At 37.6% G+C, this 23396-nt stretch overlaps 1 protein-coding gene across 6 annotated transcripts in view; it reads right to left on the reverse strand.

The window, feature by feature from the left end:
* UBAP2 (ubiquitin associated protein 2) overlaps nt 1–23396 on the reverse strand; it is a 132060-nt gene that overhangs the window by 46782 nt on the left and 61882 nt on the right. For 4 of the 6 annotated variants that reach the window (XM_036021836.1, XM_036021834.1, XM_036021833.1 and 1 more), the window contains 2 exons: nt 10128–10182; nt 8488–8591 (listed from right to left, as the gene is read on the reverse strand). The exons of the other annotated variants lie outside the window; for them this stretch is intronic. In XM_036021836.1, coding sequence (XP_035877729.1) covers nt 8488–8591; nt 10128–10182 — 159 coding nt within the window. The remainder of the gene's footprint in view (nt 1–8487; nt 8592–10127; nt 10183–23396) is intronic. 6 annotated transcript variants of the gene reach the window in all.

Raw genomic sequence — 23396 nt, forward strand, 5'->3', positions numbered from 1 at the left:
ATATAAAATATTAAAAACATCCTAATGATTAAAACATAATTTCCTTTTTTCTAAAAAAGTTTTAAATTTTAGTAAAATAAAACTTACTATCTTAATCATTTCTAAAGTGTATTGAAAATTAAAATATGCAGAATAGGTCAGAATCCAGTAGATGTACAAGTGGGCAGAAGACAACATATGTACATAACTATAAGCGATAGTACAACATGGTAAAGCGCTATGGCAGGCCACAGCAGGGAAAACCAGATGCCAGAAGCCAGGACCAAGTTGTTGCAGTAACCCACGAAGACTATAAAAAACATCAGACCTCAGATATAAAGGAACACAGAGTGCAGTCCTATCCTACATTGGAATATTAAAATTTGGTACTAAGGGCTTGGTTTTCATCACAGGCCTGTAGACCCATGCCTCAGACATATATGAAAATGCCAATAACATTAATTTTCATGTTAATAAATTTGAGATGTTTTATGTCCAATTTAACTTGATGTTGGTCCTCTCTCAAAAGCACATATGTAGACTTCAGCCAAGACAGAAGCGTAGATATATACACTTTGCTTCCTCACACAAACAAAAGGACAACAAATTTAAAAACAAAAAAAGAACCAGAACTGCCAGAAAACTGAATTGAATGAAAGTCCAACAACCAAGGAGTTAAAGAAGAAACATTCATCCACACTGGTAGAAAATACAAAGACAGGCAGACAGAGCAAAGAGGTCGCACAGCAAGGCAGTGGCTGGCAACAGGGCAGGAAAGGCGGAGGCTGGCCGACTGGGCAGTGACGTATTCGTGTGCAGATAAACCTAAAGAACAACTGGGCAGCAAGACAGACTGCATAACCCAGGGTTCCAGTGCAGGAAATAAAGCCTGAAAACGGCTGGCTGTAAAAACCTGTGAGGGTTGTGGCAGCGGGAGAAACTCCCAGTTTCACAGAAGAGTTAGTTAGAGGGGCCGATGGGATCCTACAATGTACACAAGCCCACCCACACATGAATCCGCACCAGAAGGGCCTAATTCACTAGGGAGTAGCAGGGAAAATGACTGAAAACAGGGCACAACTTGAGCAAGTGGCATTATTCCCTCTCTGACCCCTCCCCCACATACAGCATCACAAGGGCAGCGAAATGGGTTGTGCCACCCAGGGCAATGCCTAAGGCTCTGCCCCTTAAAACATAACAGGTGTGCCAAGACAAAGAACTATGGCCCAAATGAAAGAACAGATCAAAGCTCCAGAAAAAGGACCTGGCTGGTGCAGCTAAGTGGATTCAGTGCCAGCCTGCGAAGCCAGGGGTTGCTGGTTCAATTCCAAATCTAGGGCACATGCCTGGATTGCTGGCTGGGACCCTGGTGAAAGTTGCATGAGAGGCAACCAGACACTGATGTTTCCCTCCTTCTTTTTCTCTCTCTCTCCTCCTCTCTAAAAATAAAAAATAAAATCTTTAAAAAAGAAATCTCCAGAAAAAAAACTAAATGACGAAGAGATAGCCAACCTATGTATGACATGCAGAGTTCAAAACACTGGTAATCAGGATACTCACAGAAATGACTGAGTATGGACACAAAATAAAGGGAGAGGTGAAAGCTATACAAAGTGAAATAGAAAAAGATATACAAGGGACCAACAGTGAAGTGAAGGAAACCGAGACTCAAAATCAATGATTTGGAACAGAAGGAAGAAATAAACATTCAACCAGAAAAGAATGAAGAAACACGAATTCAAAAAAATAAGCTTAGGAACCTCCGGGACAACTTTAAATGTTCCAACATCTGAATCATAGGAGTGCCAGAGAGAGAAAAGAAAGAGCAAGAAACTGAAAACTTATTTGAAAAAATAATGAAGGAAACCCTCCCCAATCTGACAAAGGAAATAAACATGTAAGTCCAGGAAGCTCAGAGAGTCCTAAACAAGTTGGACCCAAGGAGGAACACACCAAGACACATCATAATTACATTAGCTAAGGTTAAAATGAAGGGGAGAATCCTAGAAGCAGCAAGAGATAAGGAGGCAGTCACAAAGGAGTTCCCATTCGATTGTCAGCTGATTTCTCAAAAGAGACCTTGCAGGCAAGAAGGGGCTGGAAAGAAGTATTCCAAGTCATGAAAGGCAAGGACCTACATCCAAGATGACTCTATCCAGGAAAGCTATCATTTAGGATGAAAGGGCAAATAAAGTGCTTCCCAGATAACGTATAGTTAAAGGAGTTCATCACCAAGCTCTTATTATGTGAAATGTTAAAGGGACTTAGCAAAGAAAAAGAGGAAGATCAAAAACTATAAATAGTAAAATGACAACAAACTCACAACTATCAACAACTGAATCTAACAAACAAAAACAAATAAGCAAACAACTAGAACAGGAACAGAATCACAGAAATGGAGATCACATGGAGGGTTCTCAGCAGGGAGGCAGAAGGGGAAAAATGGGGGAGAAGGTATAGCAAATAAGAAGCATAATTGGTAAGTACAAAATAGAAGGAGGTTAAGAATAGCATAGAAAATGGAGAAGCCAAAGATCTGATATGTACAACCCATGGACAGGAACTAAGGTGGGGGGGGGGGTGGGGATGCTGGAGGGACAGAAGCTACAGGGTAGAGGGAAATAAATTGGAGGAAAAAAATGGGACAACTGCTATAGCATAATCAATGCAACATACTTTTTAAAAAAGCACACACAAGGCAGCCATGTATGAGAAAGGAAAACAACGACACAAAAATCTGTGGTGCCTTGGAAGTCAATCTGAAGAACACTTCCATAATCAAAAGCTGACAATTATTTTACCAAGTCATTGTAAAAATATAGATTATACACATTTATTTGATGGGTTTTATTAGTTAACCTTGATAAAAATGGAAGATATTATAAGCATTTTATAAAATTTTTAAGGAAAATTTAAAAATAAACCATTCATACCTTTCCTGAGCTATATTTTGAACATTTGATGCCAGTTATGTAGAGCAATATAAAATGGAAGTTTTTAACGTATCAAAACAATTATGATATTCATCAGAAGAGAAATTGGTCAGCAAATAAAGAGATGCATCAGACCTCAGCATATACTGTGTTCCAGTGAGAGGGAAACACTGTAATTCATACTGTGGCAGGCCACTGTGACTCAAGTATGAATCTTATTAGCCAGATGGACCTTGAACATTCAATTTGCATCCAGTATCCTAGATTCACCAAGCTCCCTTCCCACTTGTCAAAGAGAGCATTCCAAACTATTAAACAGGTATACTGCTTTTAGTAAATTTATAAGTAAGTATTCTGACTATCCTTCAGTCTTTCTATTTTGATTAGTGTCAGTGTGACTCTAAGGAATTGATTTGATTATTATGCTGTCAATAGTCATGTTTCTGAACCTGTTAAGACTGAGGGGCTGGACTCAACTCTGTGTTATCAGCAAGACAATAGCATTCTGTGAGGTGTCCAGAGAAATACCACCACCCCATTAGGTGAACAGACATCCTTTAATTGTATTCTGCATCAAACACAATATGCTTATCCAAATGTTTTTCAGTAAGAAAGCTGCTATTAAATGAAAATGAGGGAAAGGAGCATGAAATGAAAGTGGAAACAGAAAACAGGAGAAAGAAAAAGAGGCAGAATAAGAAAAAAGGAAAATAGCAGTTGATCAACTAATTCAACATTATTTCAACTCTTGATTTAAAATTCAGTGATTATGCCCTGGCTGGTGTAGCTCAGTGGATTGAGCGCAGGCTGTGAACCAAAGGGTCACTGGTTTGATTCCCAGTAGGGCACATCCCTGGGTTTCAGGCCAGGCCCCAGTGGGGGCCACCTAAGAGGCAACCGCACATTGATGTTTCTCTCCCTCTCTTCTCCCCCACTTCCCCTATCTCTCTAAAAAAAAAAAAAAAATAGAATAAAATTTGGTGATTATGAATAAAGCTGCTATAAACATCACATGCAGGTTTTTGTGTGTTTTCTTTCCTCTTCAATAAAAACCTACTATTGGGATTTTCAGATTGCATGTTAAATGTATGCTTTCCCGTGAGAAATTTATGAGTTCAAATTACTTTGCCATCTTCACTCACACTTGGTACTGTCAGTTTTCTCTTAAAGCTATTTTAATGGATGGATAGCAGTAACCTATTGTGATTTTACTTTGTACTTCCCCAATGACCAGTGAACATGAGAGTGTTTTTGTAGGTTTATTTGCCGTTCAAATATCTTTCTTTGTGAAACATGTGTTCAAATCTTTCACTCATCTTTATTCAGAAATAGATTCAAAAGAAGTTACCTTTCACCCAGTATCATGGATAATTACATCTCACATAATTATAGTACAACATAATAGACACACATAGCATTTATGCCAAATTTTTGGTTAAGTTCTATGGCATTTTTTATTATGATAAAATACACATTACACAAAATATACTATGTTAACCCTCTCAATTTATTTACTTATTTTCAATATTTTATTTCTTTTTAGATAGAAGAGAAGGGAGGGAGAAAAAGAGAGAGAAACGGTGGTCAGTTGCCTCTTGTACTCAACAGGTCCAAGGACTGGACTTGCAACCCAAGTATATTCCCTGACTAGAATCAAACCAGAGACCTTTCGCTTTGTGGGGTGACGCCCAACCAAATGAATGAGCCACAGGTCAGGGCCATGTTAATCCTTTTGAAATGTAGAATTCACTGAGATTAAGAACATTTGCAAAGTACTTAATATACTACAACCCATTTCTACAAAATATATTTTTCTATTTTTTTTTTGTTCATTTTTAATTGCTCATTTGTTTTTTAGAGGGGGGTTGTTTGCTTTCTTATTAATGAGTTGTGAGACTTCTTTATATATTCTGTACATATTTTAAAAGTTTTTATACAGGTTCGATCCCCAGTCAGAGTACATGCCTGGGTTGCAGGCCATGACCCCCAGCAACCACATATTGATGTTTCTCTCTCTCTCTATCTCCCTCCCTTCCCTCTCTGAAAATAAATAAAATCTTTTTTAAAAAAGTTTTTATAAACACCTCTTTAAAAGGGTAATTATTGTATATAAAACAAGTCACAATAAACCTCACTTTATAAAACAGTGGGGACAATTTTGATGTGGTGGACTACCGTGGATTAATAAATCCAAAGAATGTCCTAGCTGGTGTGGCTCAATGGATTGAATGCCAGCCTGAAAACCAAAGGGTCACTGGTTCAATTCCACATCAGAGCACATGCCTAGGCTCCAGGCCAGGTCCCCGGTAGGGGTCACATGAGAGGCAACCACACATTGATGTTTCTCTCCCCCTCTTCCTCCCTTCCCTCTCTCTAAAACAAAAATAAAATCTTAAAAAAAAAAAATAAGTCCAAAGAGCAAGTCAGTAAAAACTAAGCTTCAAAAACAGTATATGCAAATACATAAAATGTTATATCCTTGCACTTATTTTATTGAATCTTGATTTTATATTTTAGTATGAGTTTATATATTTTATGTTTTCACAGTCTTACCATCTGGCATATCATTAGACTTCTTCATAGACATTTGGAGTTTTTTTTAATGTAGTAAGCTATTTTTTAAAGATTTTATTTATTTATTTTTAGACAGAGGGAAAGTGAGGGAGAAAGAGAGGGAAAGAAACAGCAATGTGCGGTTGCCTCTCTCGTGCCCCCTACTGGGGAACCTGGCCCTCCACCCAGGCATGTGCCCTGACTGGGAATCGAACCAGCAACTCCCTGGTTCTCAGGCCAGTGCTCAATCCACTGAGTCATACTGTCCAGGGAGACATTTGGTGTTTCTTTGAGGCTACCAATTTTTTTTCCATCTTCTCTCTGTTAATGGTTTGCAGAAATATGTTTATTGAACTTCTATGTAGTACCTTTTAAAACTCACTTTAATTTTAATAATTTATCTATAGATTTTTTTATATCATCAACAATGACAGGGGTTTTTTCCCTTCCTTTTTACCTCTCTGAGTTTTCTTTATTCCTTACTGTAATGGCTAAAACCTCTGGTAGAGTAGTAATAGAAAGAGTGAGAGTAAGCCCTTTTATCTTGTTCCAGGAGAAAAACATTCAACACATCACCATTAACTGTAATGTTTACAGTAAGTTTTATAGATGGCCTTTATTTGATTAAGGAAGTTTCCTTGTAGTCAAGATTCACCTGGCTTTCTAAAAAAATCAGAATGGCCCTGGCCTGTTGGCTAAGTTGGTTAGACAATCATCTCATACACCAAACCACTGCAAGTTTGATCCCCAGTTGGGGCGTATACAGTAAGCAACCAATCTATGTTTCTCTCTCACATCAATGTTTCACTCACTCTCTCCCTTCCTCTCTCTCTAAAATCAATAAATTTATTCTCAGGTAAGTATTAAAACAAAAACAAGATGGATATTGGTTTTGTTGAAAACTCTCCTTATTGAAAAGTTGTGAATTTTCTCCTTTAATCTGTTAAAGGAATGCATAAAACTCATTTTTGTTGAGATATAACTTATGCAGCATAAAATCCATCCTTTTAAAGTATTCAATTGAGTAGTTTTTAGTATATTCACAAGTTGTGCAACCATTACGATGATCTATTCCAGAATATTTTCATCATTTCAAAAAGTAATCTTGCCCTGGCTGGTGTGGCTCAGGGGACTATGTGCTGGCCTGTGAACCAAAGGGTCACCAGTTTGATTCCCAGTCAGGGCATATGCCTGGGCTGCAGGCCAGGTCCCTGGTAGGAGGTGTGTGAGAGGCAATCACACATTGATGTTTCTCTCTCTAGAATTCTTGCTCCCTTCCTTCCTCGCTCTAAAAAATAAATAAATAAAATCTTAAAGAAAACAAAGTTATCTTGAACATATTAGTAGTCAGTACCTATTTTTCCCAAAGGTTCTAAGCTCTTGGCAATTACCAATCTACTTTCTGTCTTTATGTAATTGCCTACTCTGGACATTTCACGTAAATGAAGTCATACAATATAAAATATATGGTTCTTTACTACTGGCTTCCTTCACTCAGAATAATGTTTTCAAGGTTCATTCACACTGCAGCATGTATCAGTACTTCGTTCATTTTTTATGGCAGAATGAATATTCCATTGTATGGATATATAGACATTTTACTTATCCACTGAAAAGACATTTGGTTTCCACTTTTTAGCTGTTATTAGTTATGCTTCTATAGAGAACATTTCTGTGAATCTAGTCTTCTATTATCCTGAATAAATATCTAGGAGTTGACTGTTCTTTAAATGTTAAACAAATTTGAATATCAGGTATAAATTTAACATGGCTAGGATGTGTATTGTCCTTTTTCTATCTTCATGAATTGTTTTCTAGCATTTTTTAAAAGATTTTATTTATTTATTTTTAGAGAGGGAAGGGAGGGACATAGAGAGAGAGAAACATCAATGTGCGTTTGCTGGGGGTCATGGCCTGCGACCCAGGCATGTACCCTGACTGGGAATTGAACCTGCGACGCTTTGGTTGTTTTCTAGCATTTTGGCTTAAGACTTTACATCTGTGTTGAAAGTGAGACTAATTTCAAATGTTAGCACAAAATGTATTGACATAAAGTATCTGTCTACGATCTTTTAATATCTATAATAACATAATTAATATCAATATTCTTTTTCTTATTCCTCCGACCAATTATGTATGCTGCTTCTCCTTCCCTTCATTAGTCTAACAATGTTTATGAATTTACCTAGTCTTTTCAAACTATCATTTATAACCGTTGTTAATCATCTCTACATAATCTTTGGTTTCTAGTTCATTGATTGTGTTTCTGCGATATACTGTCTTATTTCTTTTTACCAGAGTTGATATTATATAGAAGTATCAAATTATTTCTTAATGAATTATGAGTTATTATCATGAACAAATCTTCCAAAGACCTCTATTAAATAAACATGTCCAATTAACAATTATCTACCCATGAATTTCAGAAAATAAATAATCCAAAAACAGCAGGAAACAGAAAAACCTACAAAAGTAATTGCTGTCTTAAACCCATCTATCATCTACCACTTTATCTGGCCAAATTTTAGTGTCCACTATTAACAATGCTAAGTACTTTCCATAAGAAGTGTTTTCCTAAGAAATTCTATAAATCCCTGACACACTGATGGGGGTAACTAGATTTATCAGAGGAATCACTTCGTCAGTTATATAAATGTCTAACCACTATGTTGTACATGTGAAACTAATATACTATTGAATGTTGACTGTAACAAAAAATAAATTTTAATAAAATAAAAAAACCCTGACATACTGAGATTTGAGTGTGGATTTATGCCGATTTACACAGACTGATTACAACCGCTTCCTCAGAGTGCAGAAAGGAAAAAAAACCAAATACCTTCTCATCAATGAGATTTGTAAATGAGAGACTTTGCAGGTGTAAGAACAAGCTAACAGTAGTCTCAAAGGCAGGACAGCAGGCTGTTTTTCATTATTCTCCATCAGCAGACTTTGATGTCATCTTTGTATGCATGTTAACTCGAACATTTAAAACACACCTCTGATGAGAACAGGCACTTACCACTTCCCTCATCTGCACCATTCTGAGCAGCTTCCCAAACTACTGGCTTTGTCCCACACCCATCTACAGATGGAGAATCTGAACAATCTGCAGGATTAAATGTCCTGGGGTTTGAAATAAAGAATAAAGGCAAATGAAGGAATCACCAAAATCACAAAATTAACTGTACATCATCTTCCCAAAGCAAGCCCTGTCCCTTCTAAGAGCCACTATAAGAAACCTCACCTTTATTCTCCTATTTAATTATAGTTAAATGCTTCTGGTTATTTGGATACAGATCTTCCAAAAAGCAGAATTGTCTAGGGACCTTCCATGAACTCTTGCACAATAAGATACCCTCATTTCCCTAAACTGCTGTCCTCTGCATCCTAAAACAGGTGTGGATACATAATCACTGCAGACAGCACGAGGGCTCTATGGAAAGCCACCCTAAATCCAGACTTAAATTGCAATTAGTCTTTTCTTTTGAAGTCAAAATCCAAGTTTGGCTTTGAACCTTTTACAACAGTTGTGTCTGAGCCTTTTTTTAAAAAATTGAAACAATAGATATAAATGTTTTGAACAAGAAACAAAAATGTGTTGTTGTCCGATACCTCTTCTTTGGCTCATTAAAATCCTAAATTCCCCTGCCGCAGAGGTCTAACTAGAGCCAAATTACGTACTACCTCTGAAATTTTCACAACAGACTTTTCTTTCCAGCTTAATTAAGATATCATTAGCTTTTTTTTTTAATCACAAATAATGTTTTTGATAAACAGTAAAATCCACAAAACAGTTTAAAATTACTAGGCTGGGCATAAATTTTTAAAAGTTTGCTCCCAGTGTTTCCACTCCTCCTTTATCTACAGGGAGCTCTGGCAAAAAACAGATGGCAGGAGGTACCACCTAAGGGGGAGGGACCCATACCAGTGCTGTCCTAAGGATATGGAGAGACAAAGGGCTTTTCCCAGAACCAATTCCCTTCCTTTCTTGACTATAATCTACACATGGCTTGTGGAAAATGCTTGAAAACTTTTTTCTAAATATCTAGGGGAAGCTAATGTTTTAGGCGCACCAAAAAGGAAAAGAACAGTAGGAGATAATGAGACTGATTATACCACTTACTTAATAACAATATGGTCACCATTCACCATTACAATCCAAGGAAAAAACTATCACTTTGACATAAATAAACATTGCATTTATTTCCCACTCAAAGACTATTGCTGGATTTCCCAACATGACTCTTACGCAGTGGTTTTCAGCTGGGGTGACTGTGCACCTCCCTCCCAGGAAACATGTGGCAATGTCTGGAGACATTTCTGATTGTCACAACTTGAGAAGAGGTGCTACCAGTATCTAGCAGAGAAAGGCCAGGGCTGTTGCTAAACATCCTACAATGAAAAGGACACCACACCACCTCAACAAACTATTATCCAATCCAAAATGTCAACAGAATCAAGGCTAAAAACTCTGGTCTGAGTAAGGCCCACTGCAATACAATTTCATTTGCACTATTTTACCTTTTTACTACTTTCTCTTCTTAAGTATAGAAAATATCTGACTCACCAGAATAAAGTTGGTACAGAAAAGAAAAAGTAAAACCTTAGAGTAACAACTAGGGAAGGCAGTAGCTACAAAAACAGGATGACTAAACTTACCCCATGCCTTGGGTTGAGAATCTTCCTGCCCCTCTCCCTCTGCCACGTCCAAATCCTTTAAAAAAATTATAGTGTAAAATAATACTTGTGTCCTACACAACTACAATTTGACCAACTTGATATATTGTCACTGTTCCTAATAGCACCGTCATTCCCTCCAATACACCCAATCTGTTGGTCCCTACTGACACAACTACCTATACAGCTACTGATTTAAAAGGACAGAAAAAAGTTTGTCTGCTTGTATACTATTTGTCACATGTAGCAGCTTAACATAGGCAGATTACATTAAAATATATTCTGGCTCTGACTACCAGTCAAGATGGAGGCCTAAGTAAAAACAGCTCACCTACTTGCACAACCACAGCAAAAATTACAACTAAACTACAAAATAAGTATCACACAGAATCGTAAAAAAAATCAAGCTGTATGGAAGTCTGACAACCAAGGCAGTAAAGAAGTCACACTCATTCAAACAGGTAGGAGGGGTGGAGATGTGGAATAGACAGTCCCATACCCATGTGTGGTAGATAAAAATTAGGAGGGGTATGTCAGGAGTGAGGGGTCCTAGCCCCACACCAGACCACACAGCCCAGGGTTCCAGTGCCAGGAAGATAAATCCCCATAACTTCTGGCTGTAAAATAGTGTGGGGGTTGGGGCAACAGAAAAAGCTGTGGGATTCTCAGGCTCTCCTCTTTAAAGGGCCCACAACAGACTAGGACTTTCTCAGACTCACTCCCTGTGGGATGCAGCACCAGGCAGCAGCTTGAAGGGCACCAGAGCATACAGGGAGAAACTGAGTGGTCTGCATGAGGCAAGTGCTAAGGAACAGCTTCCTTCCAGACAAAACTCCAGAGTCCAGGCAGCGGCCATTGAGCCTCCTCTGAGCCTTCCACAACACAGCCACAGAGCTGCCCCACCATATCCGAGACTCTATCACCCTAGTTCACAGGGGTTGCCCTGCCCTGGCAATTACGTAAGGCTCTGCACCATCCAACCTGACGTGCAGTCTTTTCTACATTAGGCCACGCTACTAAGATCAGGAGTCAAAGCAGCTCTACCTAATACATAGAAATAAACACAGGGAGGCTCCTTAATTACCTCCAAATTGAGGAGACAAAGAAACATGGCCCAAATGAAAGAACAGAACAAAACTCTAGAAAATGAACGAAATGAAATGGAGATATACTATTTGATGCAGAGTTCAAAACACTGTTTATCAGGATGCTCAAGGAACTCATTGGGTACTTCAACAGCATAAAAAAGACCCGGGAAGAAATAAAGGTTACACTAGGTGAAATAAAGAAAAATGTATAGGGAATTAACAGTGGAATGGATGAAGATGAGAATTAAAATAATGATTTGGAACACAAGGAAGAAAAAATCAATTCAGGGCTGGAGGGAAGGAATGTGGCAGGCAGAAAACTTGGAAAGAAAAGAGCCGTGATCCCTTCCACCGAGAACATGCTTTCTTCTAAGGAACAGCAGCTGTGTGGATGCGGGTAGAATTTTTATACTAGGATGAGTTATTCCAGCATTTTTACCTGCACGTTCTGAGTCAGTCAGGCGCATCAGTCCTTTCAGCAGAATCTGCCTTAGGCAATTTAACCTTTAGTGGCTCAGGTGCACCAAGACAAAAACAAAAACAAAAACAGGCCCAAATGAGCCCTGGCTGGCATAGCTCAGTGGATTGATGTTTCTCTCTCTCTCCCTCTCTCTCTCTCTCTCTCTCTCTCTCTCCCTCTCTCCCTCTCTCTGTCTCCCTCTCTTCCCTCTCTAAAAATAAATAAATAAAATCTTAAAAAAAAAAAAAAAAAGAATGGACTCTCTTGATTCCCTCACCAAAGCTTTAAAAACAAAAACCAAACAAACAAACAAACAAACCAACCAACCCCAGGCCCAAATGAAAGAACAGATCAAAGCTCCATAAAAAATACAACTAAGCAACAAAGAGATAGCCAACCTATCAGATGCACAGTTCAAAACACTGGTAATCAGGATGCTCACAGAATTGGCTGAACATGATTGCAAATTAGATGAAAATATGAGGGCTATGCTGAGTGAAATAATGGAAAATGTACAGGGAACCAACAGTGATGAGAAGGAAACTGGGACCCAAATCAACAGCGTGAACCAGAAGGAAGAAAGAAACATTCAACCAGAAAGGAATGAAGAAACACGAATTCAAAAAAAATGAGGAAGGCTTAGGAACCTCCAGGACATCTTTAAGCGTTCCAACATCCAAATCATACGGGTACCAGAAGGAGAAAAGGAAAAGCAATAAATCGAAAACTTATTTAAAAACATAATGAAGGAGAACTTTCCAAATCTGGCAAAAGAAAGAGACTTCCAGGAAGTCCAGGAAGCTCAGAGTCCCAAAGAAGTTGGATCCAAGGAAGCACCAAGGCACATCATAATTATATTACCCAAGATTAAAGAGGAGAGAATCTTCAAAACAGCAAGAGAAGAGGAGACAGTTACCTACAAAGGAGTTCCCATAAGACTGTCAGCTGACTTCTCAAAAGAGACCTTACAGGCAAAGAAGGGGCTGGAAAGAAGTATTCTAAGTCACGAAAGGCAAGGACCAACATCCAAGATGACTCTATCCAGCAAAGCCATCATTTAGAATGGGAGGCCAGATAAAGTGCTTCTCAGATAAGGTCAAGTTAAAGGAGTTCATCATCATCAAGCACTTTATATGAAATGTTAAATAGATTTATCTAAGAAAAAGAAGATAAAAAATATGAACCATAAAACAACAACAAACTCATGAACAACCACACCTAAAACAAAAACAAAAACAAACTAAGAAAAACAACTAGAACAGGAACAGAATCGCAGAAATGGAGATAGCATGGAGGGTTATCAGCAGGGGAGGGGGAGAGAGAGGGAAAGGGTACAGAGTATAAATAGCATAAATGGTAGGTAGAAAATAGACCGGGGGAAGTTAACAATACTATAGGAAATGTAGAGCCAAAGAACTTATATGTATGATCCATGGACATGAACTAAAGGGGCAAGGAATATGGGTGGGAGGGGGTGTGCAAGGCAGAGGGAAATAAAGGAGGGGAAATGGGACAACTATAATACAACTATAATAGCATAATCAATATAATATATTACTAAAAAATTTAATCAGAACAGCAAGAAGAAAAAAGATTTAAAAAAAAACAGAAACAAGGAGAGGCTAAGGAGTCTCTGGGATAACTTCAAGCATTACAACACTCACATCACAGGGGTGCCAGAAGAAGAGACAGAGCAAGAAATTGAAAATGTGTATGAAAAAATAATGAAAGAAAACTTCCCTAATTTGGTGAAGGGAATAGATATACAAATCTAGGAAGTACAGAGTCCCAATAAGACAGATATAAAGAGGACCACAGCCAAGACACATCAAAATTAAAATGCCAAAAGACTAAAGATAAAGAGAGAATCTTAAAAGCAGCGCAAAAAAAAAAAAAAAGGCAGTTAGTTACCTACAGGGGAGTTCCCATAAGAATGTCAGCTATGTTCTCAAAAGAGACTTTGCAGGCTAGAAAGGATTGGTAAAACATACTCAGAGTCATGAAAAACAGGGACCTACAGCCAAGATTGCTCTACCCAGCAAAGCTATAATTTAGAATCGAAGGGCAGATAAAGAGCTTCCCAGACAAGAAAAAATTAAAAGAGTTCATCAGCACCAAACCATTATATGAAATGTTAAAGGGAATTATTTAAGAAAAAGATGAAGCCCTGGAAGGTGTGGCTCAGTGGATTGAGTGCCTGCCTGCCAGCCAAAGGTTTGCTGGTTCAATTCCCAGTCAGGGCACATGCCTGGGCTGCAGGCCAGGTCCCCGGTAGGGGTCACATGAGAGGCAACCACACATTGATGTTTTTCTCCTACTCTTTCTCCCTCCCTTACCCTCTCTAAAATAAATAAATAAAATCTTTAAAAAAGGATCAAAATTATGAACAAAAAAATAGCAAAACATACATATCTACCAACAATTGAATCCAAAAAACAAACTAAGCAAACAAGAAGAACAGAGACAGAATCATGGATAAGGAGAGAGTTTTGATGGTTGCCAGATGGGAGGGGCTGTGGGAGAACAGGTGAAGAAGTGAGGGGATTAAAGAGTACAATAGGCAATTACAGAATAGCCATGTGGATGTAAAGGGGATGTAAAGTAGGGCATAGGAAAGGGAGTAGTCAAAGACTTATATGCGTGATCTATGAAAATGACCAATGGTGGGGAGGTGCCTGAGGGAGTGAGGGGTGGAGGGGGACAAAGAGGGAATTATTGGGGCAACTGTAATAGCATTAAAATATGTTTTAAAACATAAAAATAAAAACTATTCTGGCTCTTTTAAAACCAGCTAGTACAAACAACATGACATTGTAAGCCTCTTCTATAAAATAAAATGAGAACCAGAAAGAGAAAACTGCTAAGCTGGTAGTACTATACTATTAAATACCATTTTTAATACTAGGACTTTAACCAATAACCCATGTCCCAGCGACAAAGCAGCTGGCAAGAATAGAAAACTTTATTCAACAACTCTTCAGTCTTTCTTGATCAGAATCCTAAACTGTGGATTAAAGACTTAACCTGAAACTATATAACTCTTAAGAACAAAATATAGAGCAAAAGCTTCAAAGCACTGAGTTAATGATTTCTTGGATATGACACGAAAGGCATAGGCAAGGAAGAAAAAGACATCGGATTTGTGCATCGAAATTCACTCTTCTTTCCAACTTGGGCCTGGCATAATGGCTCCCACAAAGATGGGCCGTTGTGCCATCAATGAAATAGTGACCAGTGAATACACCATGAACATTCACAAGCACACCCATCGAGTAGGTTTCAAGAAGCCTGCCCCCAGGGTACTAAACCTAAACAATTTGCCATGAAGGAGATGGGAACTCCAGATGTCCTGCATTGGCACCAGGCTGGGACAAAGCTGTCTGAGCCAAAGGAATAAGGAATGTCACATATTGTATCCCGGTGTGCTAGTCCAAAAACTGTAATGAGGATGAAGATTCACCAAACAAGCTCTATACCTTGGTCACCTACGTCCCTGTCACTACTTTCAAAAAACTACAGTTAACATGGATAAAAACTAACTGCTGATTGTCGAATAAATTTATAAAATTGAAAAGAAAAAAAAAAGACACAATCAACAAAAACAGATGACAAACATCAACAGAGTACAAAAGCAACCTATGGAACACTGGCACACCACATATCCGACAAAGGAGTAATATGGACAGAACTTGCGCTACGCAACAAAATGAACCACCCAATTAAAAAATGGGCTAAGAACTTGAGTGTTTCTCCAGAGAATATATACAAATGGTTAAAAAGCACACAAAAAGGTTCTCAACATCACTAATCATTAGGGAAACCTGATATCTATTAAGATGGCTACTCTTAAAACGAAGATAGAACATAACAATAACTACCAAATATGTAGAGAAACTGAAACCCTTGTGCACCGTTTGGTAGGAATGTAAAATGGTGCCGTCACTACGGAAAACAGTATGGCAGTTCCTCCCAAAATTAAAAACAGAATTACCATATGATCCTGCAATCCCACTCAAAAGAATATGAAAATAGGGTCTTATCAAAAAACGAGTGCTGGCTTATTGTGGAGAAAGGGGAACACTTTTGCACTATTGGGAGGAATGCAGACTGGTGCAGCCACTGTGGAAAGCAGTATGAAGATACCTCAAAAAATTAAAAGTGGACCTGGCTTTTGACCCAGCAATCCCACTTCTGGGAATGTATCCAAAGGAAGTAATTCAAAACAGTAATTCGAAAGAATATGAGCACCCCTATGTTCACAGTAGCGTTATTTACAATTGCCAAGATATGGAAGCAGCCCAAGTGCCCATCAATAGATGAGGGGATAAAACAACTATGGGACATTTACACAGTGGAATTCTACTTGGCTGTAAGAAAGAAGAAAATTTTATACTTTGTGGCAGTGTGGATGGACTTGGAGAACAATAAGGCAGTCAGAGAAAGATAAATATCATATTATTTCACTCATATGTGGAATGTAATAAACAAACTGAACTAGCAAGCAAAACAGACAGACCCATAGATGAAGAACAGATGACAGCTAGTGGGGTGTCGGAGAGGTTAGAGGATGGAGGGATTGAGCAAAATGAAAAAGGACTCATGGACATGGACAACAGTGTGGTGACTGCTGAGGGCAGGGATATAAGGGGACTATATGGCAATGGAAAAAATATAATAAAGATAAAAAATAAGAAGAAAGAAAGGAAGTAGGGTCTTAAGTTATTTGAACACTAATATCAGCCTTATTCACAATAGCTAAAAGGCAGAAGCAACCCAAGGCCTATTAGTAGATAAGTGGATAAGTAGATAAATGGATAGATGTGGTATATGCATTAAGTAAAATGTTATTCAGCCTTAAAAGGAAGGAAAGTCTGATGCATCTACAACATGGATGAAGCCTGAGGACACTGTGCTAAGAGAAACAGTCCAGTAACAAAAGGACCAGTATTTTGATTTCACTTATATGAGGTACATAAAAATTGCCAAATTCGGAGAAGAGTGCTTCCCAGGAGATATGTTAGCTATGCTAGCTATGCTAACATAACTAAAATGTGTATTAATCATGTTTAGTTAACTTCTTCAACGGTTCAAGTTAAACTATTAAAAATATGGTCTTCACAAAATCCACCTTATTCCCAGAGATGGAGGAACAGAGGGAAATGTCCTAAAAAGTGGAAGACTCCTAGCAATGTATAACAACAGCTACTGTCTGTTGTAGCACTGTCAAAAGGCAAAGTTAGAAAAACCAACCCTGTCGCATATCCATACAATGAAATGTTACTTGGCCATTAAAAGAAATGAAGTACTGATACATTCTAAAACAGTGATGAACCTTTCAAACATTAAGATAGGTGAAAGAAGCCAGTTACAAAAACGAACACTGTAAGATTCTATTTACATGGTATGTCCAGAAGAGGCAAATTTATACAGATAGAAAGTAGATTAATGCTTGTTTAGTGCTGCAGCAGGGGATGAGGAGGGTAAAGGAATTGGGAATTTATAAAGGGTACCGTTTCTTTTGCAAGTGATAAAAATATTCTTAAATTGATTATGGCGATGGTTGCATAAAATCAGTCATTGAATTATACAGTTTAAATGGGTGAATTGTATGGTACATAAATTATATCTCAAGAATATTTTCTTTTTTGCTATAATGAACCGTTACCAAGAAAGAAAGCAAAAGGAAAACACAACTACTCTTGGCAAGTGGGTTCATGTGCACCCATAACAACAGAATGGCATCCATGTGACAAACTGCACTAACAGTGGTTAAATATTAGTATCAGCAAAATTTTAAAAAGGGATTCTGCTAAGAAACCATTAAATGATACCTAAATATGTGAGCCAGAAAGCAAGATATGCATAAAGGGGAAAGGATTTTATTAAAGAAATACATATTCTAAGATGAATAATTAAAAAATCCTGCAAATCCCCTGAAAAAAGTCAGTATCAATTACACGGATATGGTTAATATTTGCATTCAAGTATTAACCACAAACAAGCCAAATGTCTTAGATTTTTAAAAAATTGAACCCCAATTTTAGCAAGGTAACAAAATTGTTCTTTCCTATTCCTCTGGCTAGTGATGTTACCGGTAAGTTTGTTTTGTACGCGCAAACAGCTATTTTTACCTAACAGCTCAAAATAAAGACTCGGGGTCTTTTAATAGAGAAAAACCAGATTTAAAAAGATCATCTTAAAAAATAAACCAATGTAATGATAAACGCTATACCTTTTCTCCTAGCAGTTTCTCTAGGGATTCTGCACTACATCTATAGTAAATGACTGCTCAAGTTTTCAATTGTTTGTACTGAGAACCAGAATAGAAAAGGTGTGCATTTCCCTTGAAAAAAGCCAAAACTCAGGGCAATTAACCAACTCCAGACAACTCCCCTCCGGTGCCACACAGTAACAGCCAAGCCAGTAGGGAGAGTGATCCTCATCGAGGAAGACAGAGAGCAATCTACTTCCTTTATCTCCAGAAGACTGTAAAGAGGGCTTTAATAATAGCCAAATGCACCATAAAGCACATGTACTTTAATTTAATTCATCATTGCACACTCTGACTCATTACTAGTTCTAAAGTTCTTTGTATGAACAGAGGTTCCCAAATAAGTCAAAGCTGGCTCAGTGATAAAAAATGGTTGCTATGAGTTGTCCCCATACCCAGAGATCTGTTCCGCCCACCTCAAAGCAGAGCATCTCTGGGGCTTCTGTAACTGCGAGACTTGGGAGTCAGGCAAATTGTAACTCTCTGTCCCTAAGTCAGGGTTATTATATTCTCATAAAGGTAGGAATGCACCTTCCCCAGCCCTAAAGCAGCATAAATTGGACAAATGACAACAGCAAAATACCCCTGGAATTCAGTGAGGAAGAAAGCTTAGAATCCACCCTTATATTCTATATATGTTAGCTTTTTCCTTAGCAAGAAAGTATGATTATAAATCTGTCAAAATAATTACTTCAGGAAAAAATATTAATACTAGTGAATGAAAGTCTGATGAAAAAAGGATATTTACAAAGTCGCTGAGTACTCTCCCTCCCCCAAAATACTTATAAAAGGGAGGGGGTTGTAACTTTACAAAAGAGAAACTTGGCAGAAACCACCTTCCTTAAATAAAAGCTAACATCACTAGTGACGGGATAAACCTGTATCATGTTACAGCTATGGTCACTTTGTGGTACTCCTGCCAAAAACAGCTAAGATGAATGCCATAGGGAAACTTCTCAGATTGGTACTAAAGGATATTCTACAAAAGTCCATATGCTTTAAAGGCATCAAGGCCATGAAAGACATAAACACTTTTCCAGAGTAATGAAATGTTCTGAAGAACAATTTCAATCTAGAACAGACAGAGAAACTAAATACAATGTGTGTTTCCGGATTAGATCCTGGACGGGAATATTTTCTTTTATTGCTATAAAAACATTAGCAAGATAAATGAAAATTTCTGAATAAGGCCTCTAGATTGCCTCAAGAGTAATTTTCTGACTCTATCATTTTAAGGTAGCCTACAAGAGAATCTCTTTTCTTCTTAGGAAACACACACTGGCATTATGTCTGGAATTTATACTCAACGGTTTTAGAAAAAACAATATGTACAGACAGAGAGAAAATGATAAAGCAAATGTTGTAAATGTTGAAATTTGGGTGATCTAGATGAGTATTATACAAAATTGTATTTATTTCAAAATAAGGTGTTAAAACCACACCTTGAGTGCTTCTTAGTATATTTCATATTCCAATAAGTAGTTTATGCTGTAAAAAAAACTCAATTGTTCACGTTTGTACTAGTTGTGCCTTTCCACACAGAATGTTCCTACCCAGATTTTTACATGGTTTTCTTCCTCCTCAGCTTAAATCCCACCTCCTCAGAGACCACCCCAGGCCACTCAAACTAAAGGAGACCCTATTGACAGTTGTTAAGACAACTATGGATAGTTAATCACATCACCAATCATTTTCTTAAGAAAATAGAGAAGTGCTTTTCTTTGTCTCTCCTCCTTCCCCACCCAGGATATAAAGGATCATGTCATATTCACAGCAGTATCTTCTATAATTAATAGGTACCTAAATATTATATATTTAATATTAATATGTGACTCTAATTTCATAAATATGAATTTTTTACAAGATCATTTATTTTTATTTTTAGAGAGAGGGGGAGGGAAGGAGAAAGAGAAGGAGAGAAACATCAATGTGTGGTTGTCTTTCATCCATCCCCCTACTGGGGACCTGGTCCACAACATAGGCATGTGCCCTGACTGGGAATCAAACTGGCAACACTTTGGTTTGCAGGCCAGCAATCAATCCCCTGAGCCACACCAGCCAGGACTCATAAATATGAAATTTTCACATGGATTAAACTCATATTTAGAAGTGCAATAGTTATCGCTATTTAATTATAAGAAACAGCCTAGCTGTTCAGCAATTAATTTTGAATACCGCATTTCGTCAAATATTCTTTTGTACCAGGACCCAAAAAGGCACTGCAGAGGACTCAAAACTTAAGACTAGAATATTAACACATAGCTGGTGCTAGATAATTACTTTTCAATTGTATTATACAGACCACATTCATGCATTAGTTTTCAAGGTAGATAAATTGTGTTGTTTAATATAAAACAATGGAGTAAGCAAAGGAGTGAAAAAGGCTAAAAGGTAACTATTGTTGCCTTTTCTACCACATTATGTTTCTTCCATCCAAAAAGAACGCCCCCCCTGCAACCTCAGGAAGTATTCACTGCCTTACCTGACTCAATCTCACTAAAAGACAAGAGAAAAGCAATACATATGCTGCCAAAAAATGCATCAATAAAAAAGATAAAGATATTTATAGGAATAAAAATGTAAGGGAATGACTTAACTGTATCTTCTCACTTATTTAGACAATTTAAAAATAACTATCATGTAATCTAACCTTTAAGGTGAGAGTGTCATTTCTAATACATAAACACATTCTGGTATAGCACAGAAATTCAGATAGCCCATATGGAAAGTATTGTAATAATCTCTCTCTCAATAAAGCACATTCAACACAAAGTTAAATAAAATAGCCAATAAAAATGAGCCACTCTAGAGAGTACAATGAGGATAAATGGTGATGGATGGAGACTTGACTTGGGGTGGTGAACACACAACACAGTGAACAGAGGGTGTGTTGTAGAACTGTGCACCTGAAACCCGTGTGATTTTGTTAACCAGTGTCACACCAATAAATTCAATAAAAAGGAGAAACAAATGAACCACTTTAAATTTTGTATTATTTGGGAGCTCCTAAATATACCAAGACAAAAAGTAAACAGAGTTTACTTCAGAAAAAATAGACACCCAGAAATATAGATATATAAACGATGGAAGAAGATATGATAGGTAATAAAGGCCTATGTCATATAAAGCCTGAAAGTCTACAATACCCTAAGGGAAGAAGTGTTAAAATTATTTTTTAGCCCTGGCTGGCGTAGCTCAGTGGATTGAGTGCGGGCTGCGAACCAAAGTGTCGCAGGTTCGATTCCCAGTCAGGGTACATGCCTGGGTTGCAGGCCATGACCCCCAGCAACTGCACATTGATGTTTCTCTCTCTCTCTCTCCCTCTCTCTCTCCCTCTCTCCCTCTCCCTCTCTCTCTCTCTCCCCCTCCCTCCCTTCCTTCCCTCTCTAAAAATAAATAAATAAAATCTTTAAAAAAATTTTTTAGAAAGGCTCCTGTGCCCCAAGAGTATATGAATACTTTATAAAAAAATTATTTTTTAAAATACACTGATATGGACTAGAAAGAACAGCACCTATGCACTATTCTCTATAAAATAGTTAATTCCTCTCTGCTTACCTCTTTCCCGCTTTTCAGAATAATGGTTCAAAGAACAATTTTAATTCCTGCTTCCCCTGTATCATGAAACAAATGGCCAATCCACTCCTTCCAATGGATTTTTACTACCCTGGAGTTGTGTTTCAGAAAAGTCCTAGGAAAGCTAAGCAGGACTGCCAACAGCCAGGAGCCTTTCTTTTCACCATGGACAATCCATCAAACGGCCTGCTAACAAACATATCTACCTGATATCTAGCATTTCAGCCTTAACCCAATTCCTTGGCCAAATTCTCAACTTCAATTCCAATACCCAAACATCTTATAAAGGATATACTCTATAGGAATAATTTTCCAAGTGGTTGAGCTTGAATCTGGCTCCTTCCCACTCTTGTATAAGCTTATCTAGAGGGGCCAATTGATCCAGCAAAGAATAAAGACAAAAAACAATTTGGTCTCGACAGCTGGTTTTATATCAAGCTATTGTTCAAGATTTTGACTAGAAAAATTAAGTTCCCATTTTTCACCAACTGAGCGCAAATGATCCATATCTTTTGATTCTTTGCATGTTGCTCCTGTTCACTGTTAGTTTACTAATGGGAAAATTAAATGAACCACTACCACAGAGTCCAGAAAAAAACATGAAGTAAAACAAAGACTTCGTCTTTGACATTTATGACTTTTCAAAAATTTTATGGTGATTTTACTTAGTCTGTTAAGTTTTCCTTCTTTTAGTTTTATTTGCCTAAATAAAAGCAAAGTAAACATATCAACTGTATCTCAAGTTATTGGCACTCATCAACCCAACTCCCATTTATATTCAGGTTCTGCAACTCACTGGCTACCCAGCAGGATGGGTTTTTATACCAATAAATCTGTCCCATTTGTAACAAGAGTCAGTCTTTCATCAGCTTTTAATTTTTAAATATGTTCCTAAGCAACCAATACAAGTACTGTCACTCAATCCTTACTCTCAAAGGGACAAACTGAGAGGTGCAGTAGTGGAATTCACCCATGATAAGACCCTTTCTCTAAGAAACCCATTAAGGCCAGAAGGATCTCAAGGATCAAATACCCTGGAAAAGAAAAACCTTTCCCTCATAAGACACCCCAGTTCTTACGTATTCCTGAAATCTTAAAACAAAGAAATTCCACAGCAATTTCTTCTAGCTAGAATAGAGTGCTAAGGATCAATTAGGCACATAACATTGGTATTATACTGTGAGTGCCCTGACTTAAGAGGCACAGTAAAACTTAGTCACCAATAACAACCATTCTATTCTTTTTGTTACCTTCTGTTTTCTTTCTCTTCCAAGGTGGGCACTTCGAGGTCTAAAGCCTAAAAGCCAAAGAGTATAGATACCATCCATCTTCCTTACTGTCTTCCTATCCTTAGTGTGACAATGGTAAATTTGGAATTTTCTTTATAAAAACATGTTCCTAAATACACACAATAGTAAGCAGCTTCAGCTCCTGGAACACAGAATTATACTTAGTTTTTACTGATTAGTACATGACATATGACAAAGAACTTTACGCAGAACACTCCAAATCTCATGGATTTTCAACATGGTCTTCAACTAACCTCAAGATTAAGTTATTATAATTCAGGAACACTTCTAGTTAAGCAGTGAATACTTAATACCAGCTACATGACACAATTTGATAGCCAAGTACCTCTGAATAGTCAACATTTATAAAGTTCCAAAGGTTTTCACACCAACTACCAAGCTTAGTATTCAAAAAGCAAAGACCAGAACACTGAAGACAGCCCAGCACAACTGCCACTCTTCTTCAAAGAGTCGTCGTTTTCTCACAAAACACCCAACTCACAAGATTCCTTTCCACAAACTTCATTTATGGAAAAATTGTTACAAGTGTCATACTGATTCTTGGTC

Source organism: Phyllostomus discolor, chromosome 3 (genome assembly GCF_004126475.2).
Source record: "Phyllostomus discolor isolate MPI-MPIP mPhyDis1 chromosome 3, mPhyDis1.pri.v3, whole genome shotgun sequence".
Lineage (NCBI taxonomy): Eukaryota > Metazoa > Chordata > Mammalia > Chiroptera > Phyllostomidae > Phyllostomus > Phyllostomus discolor.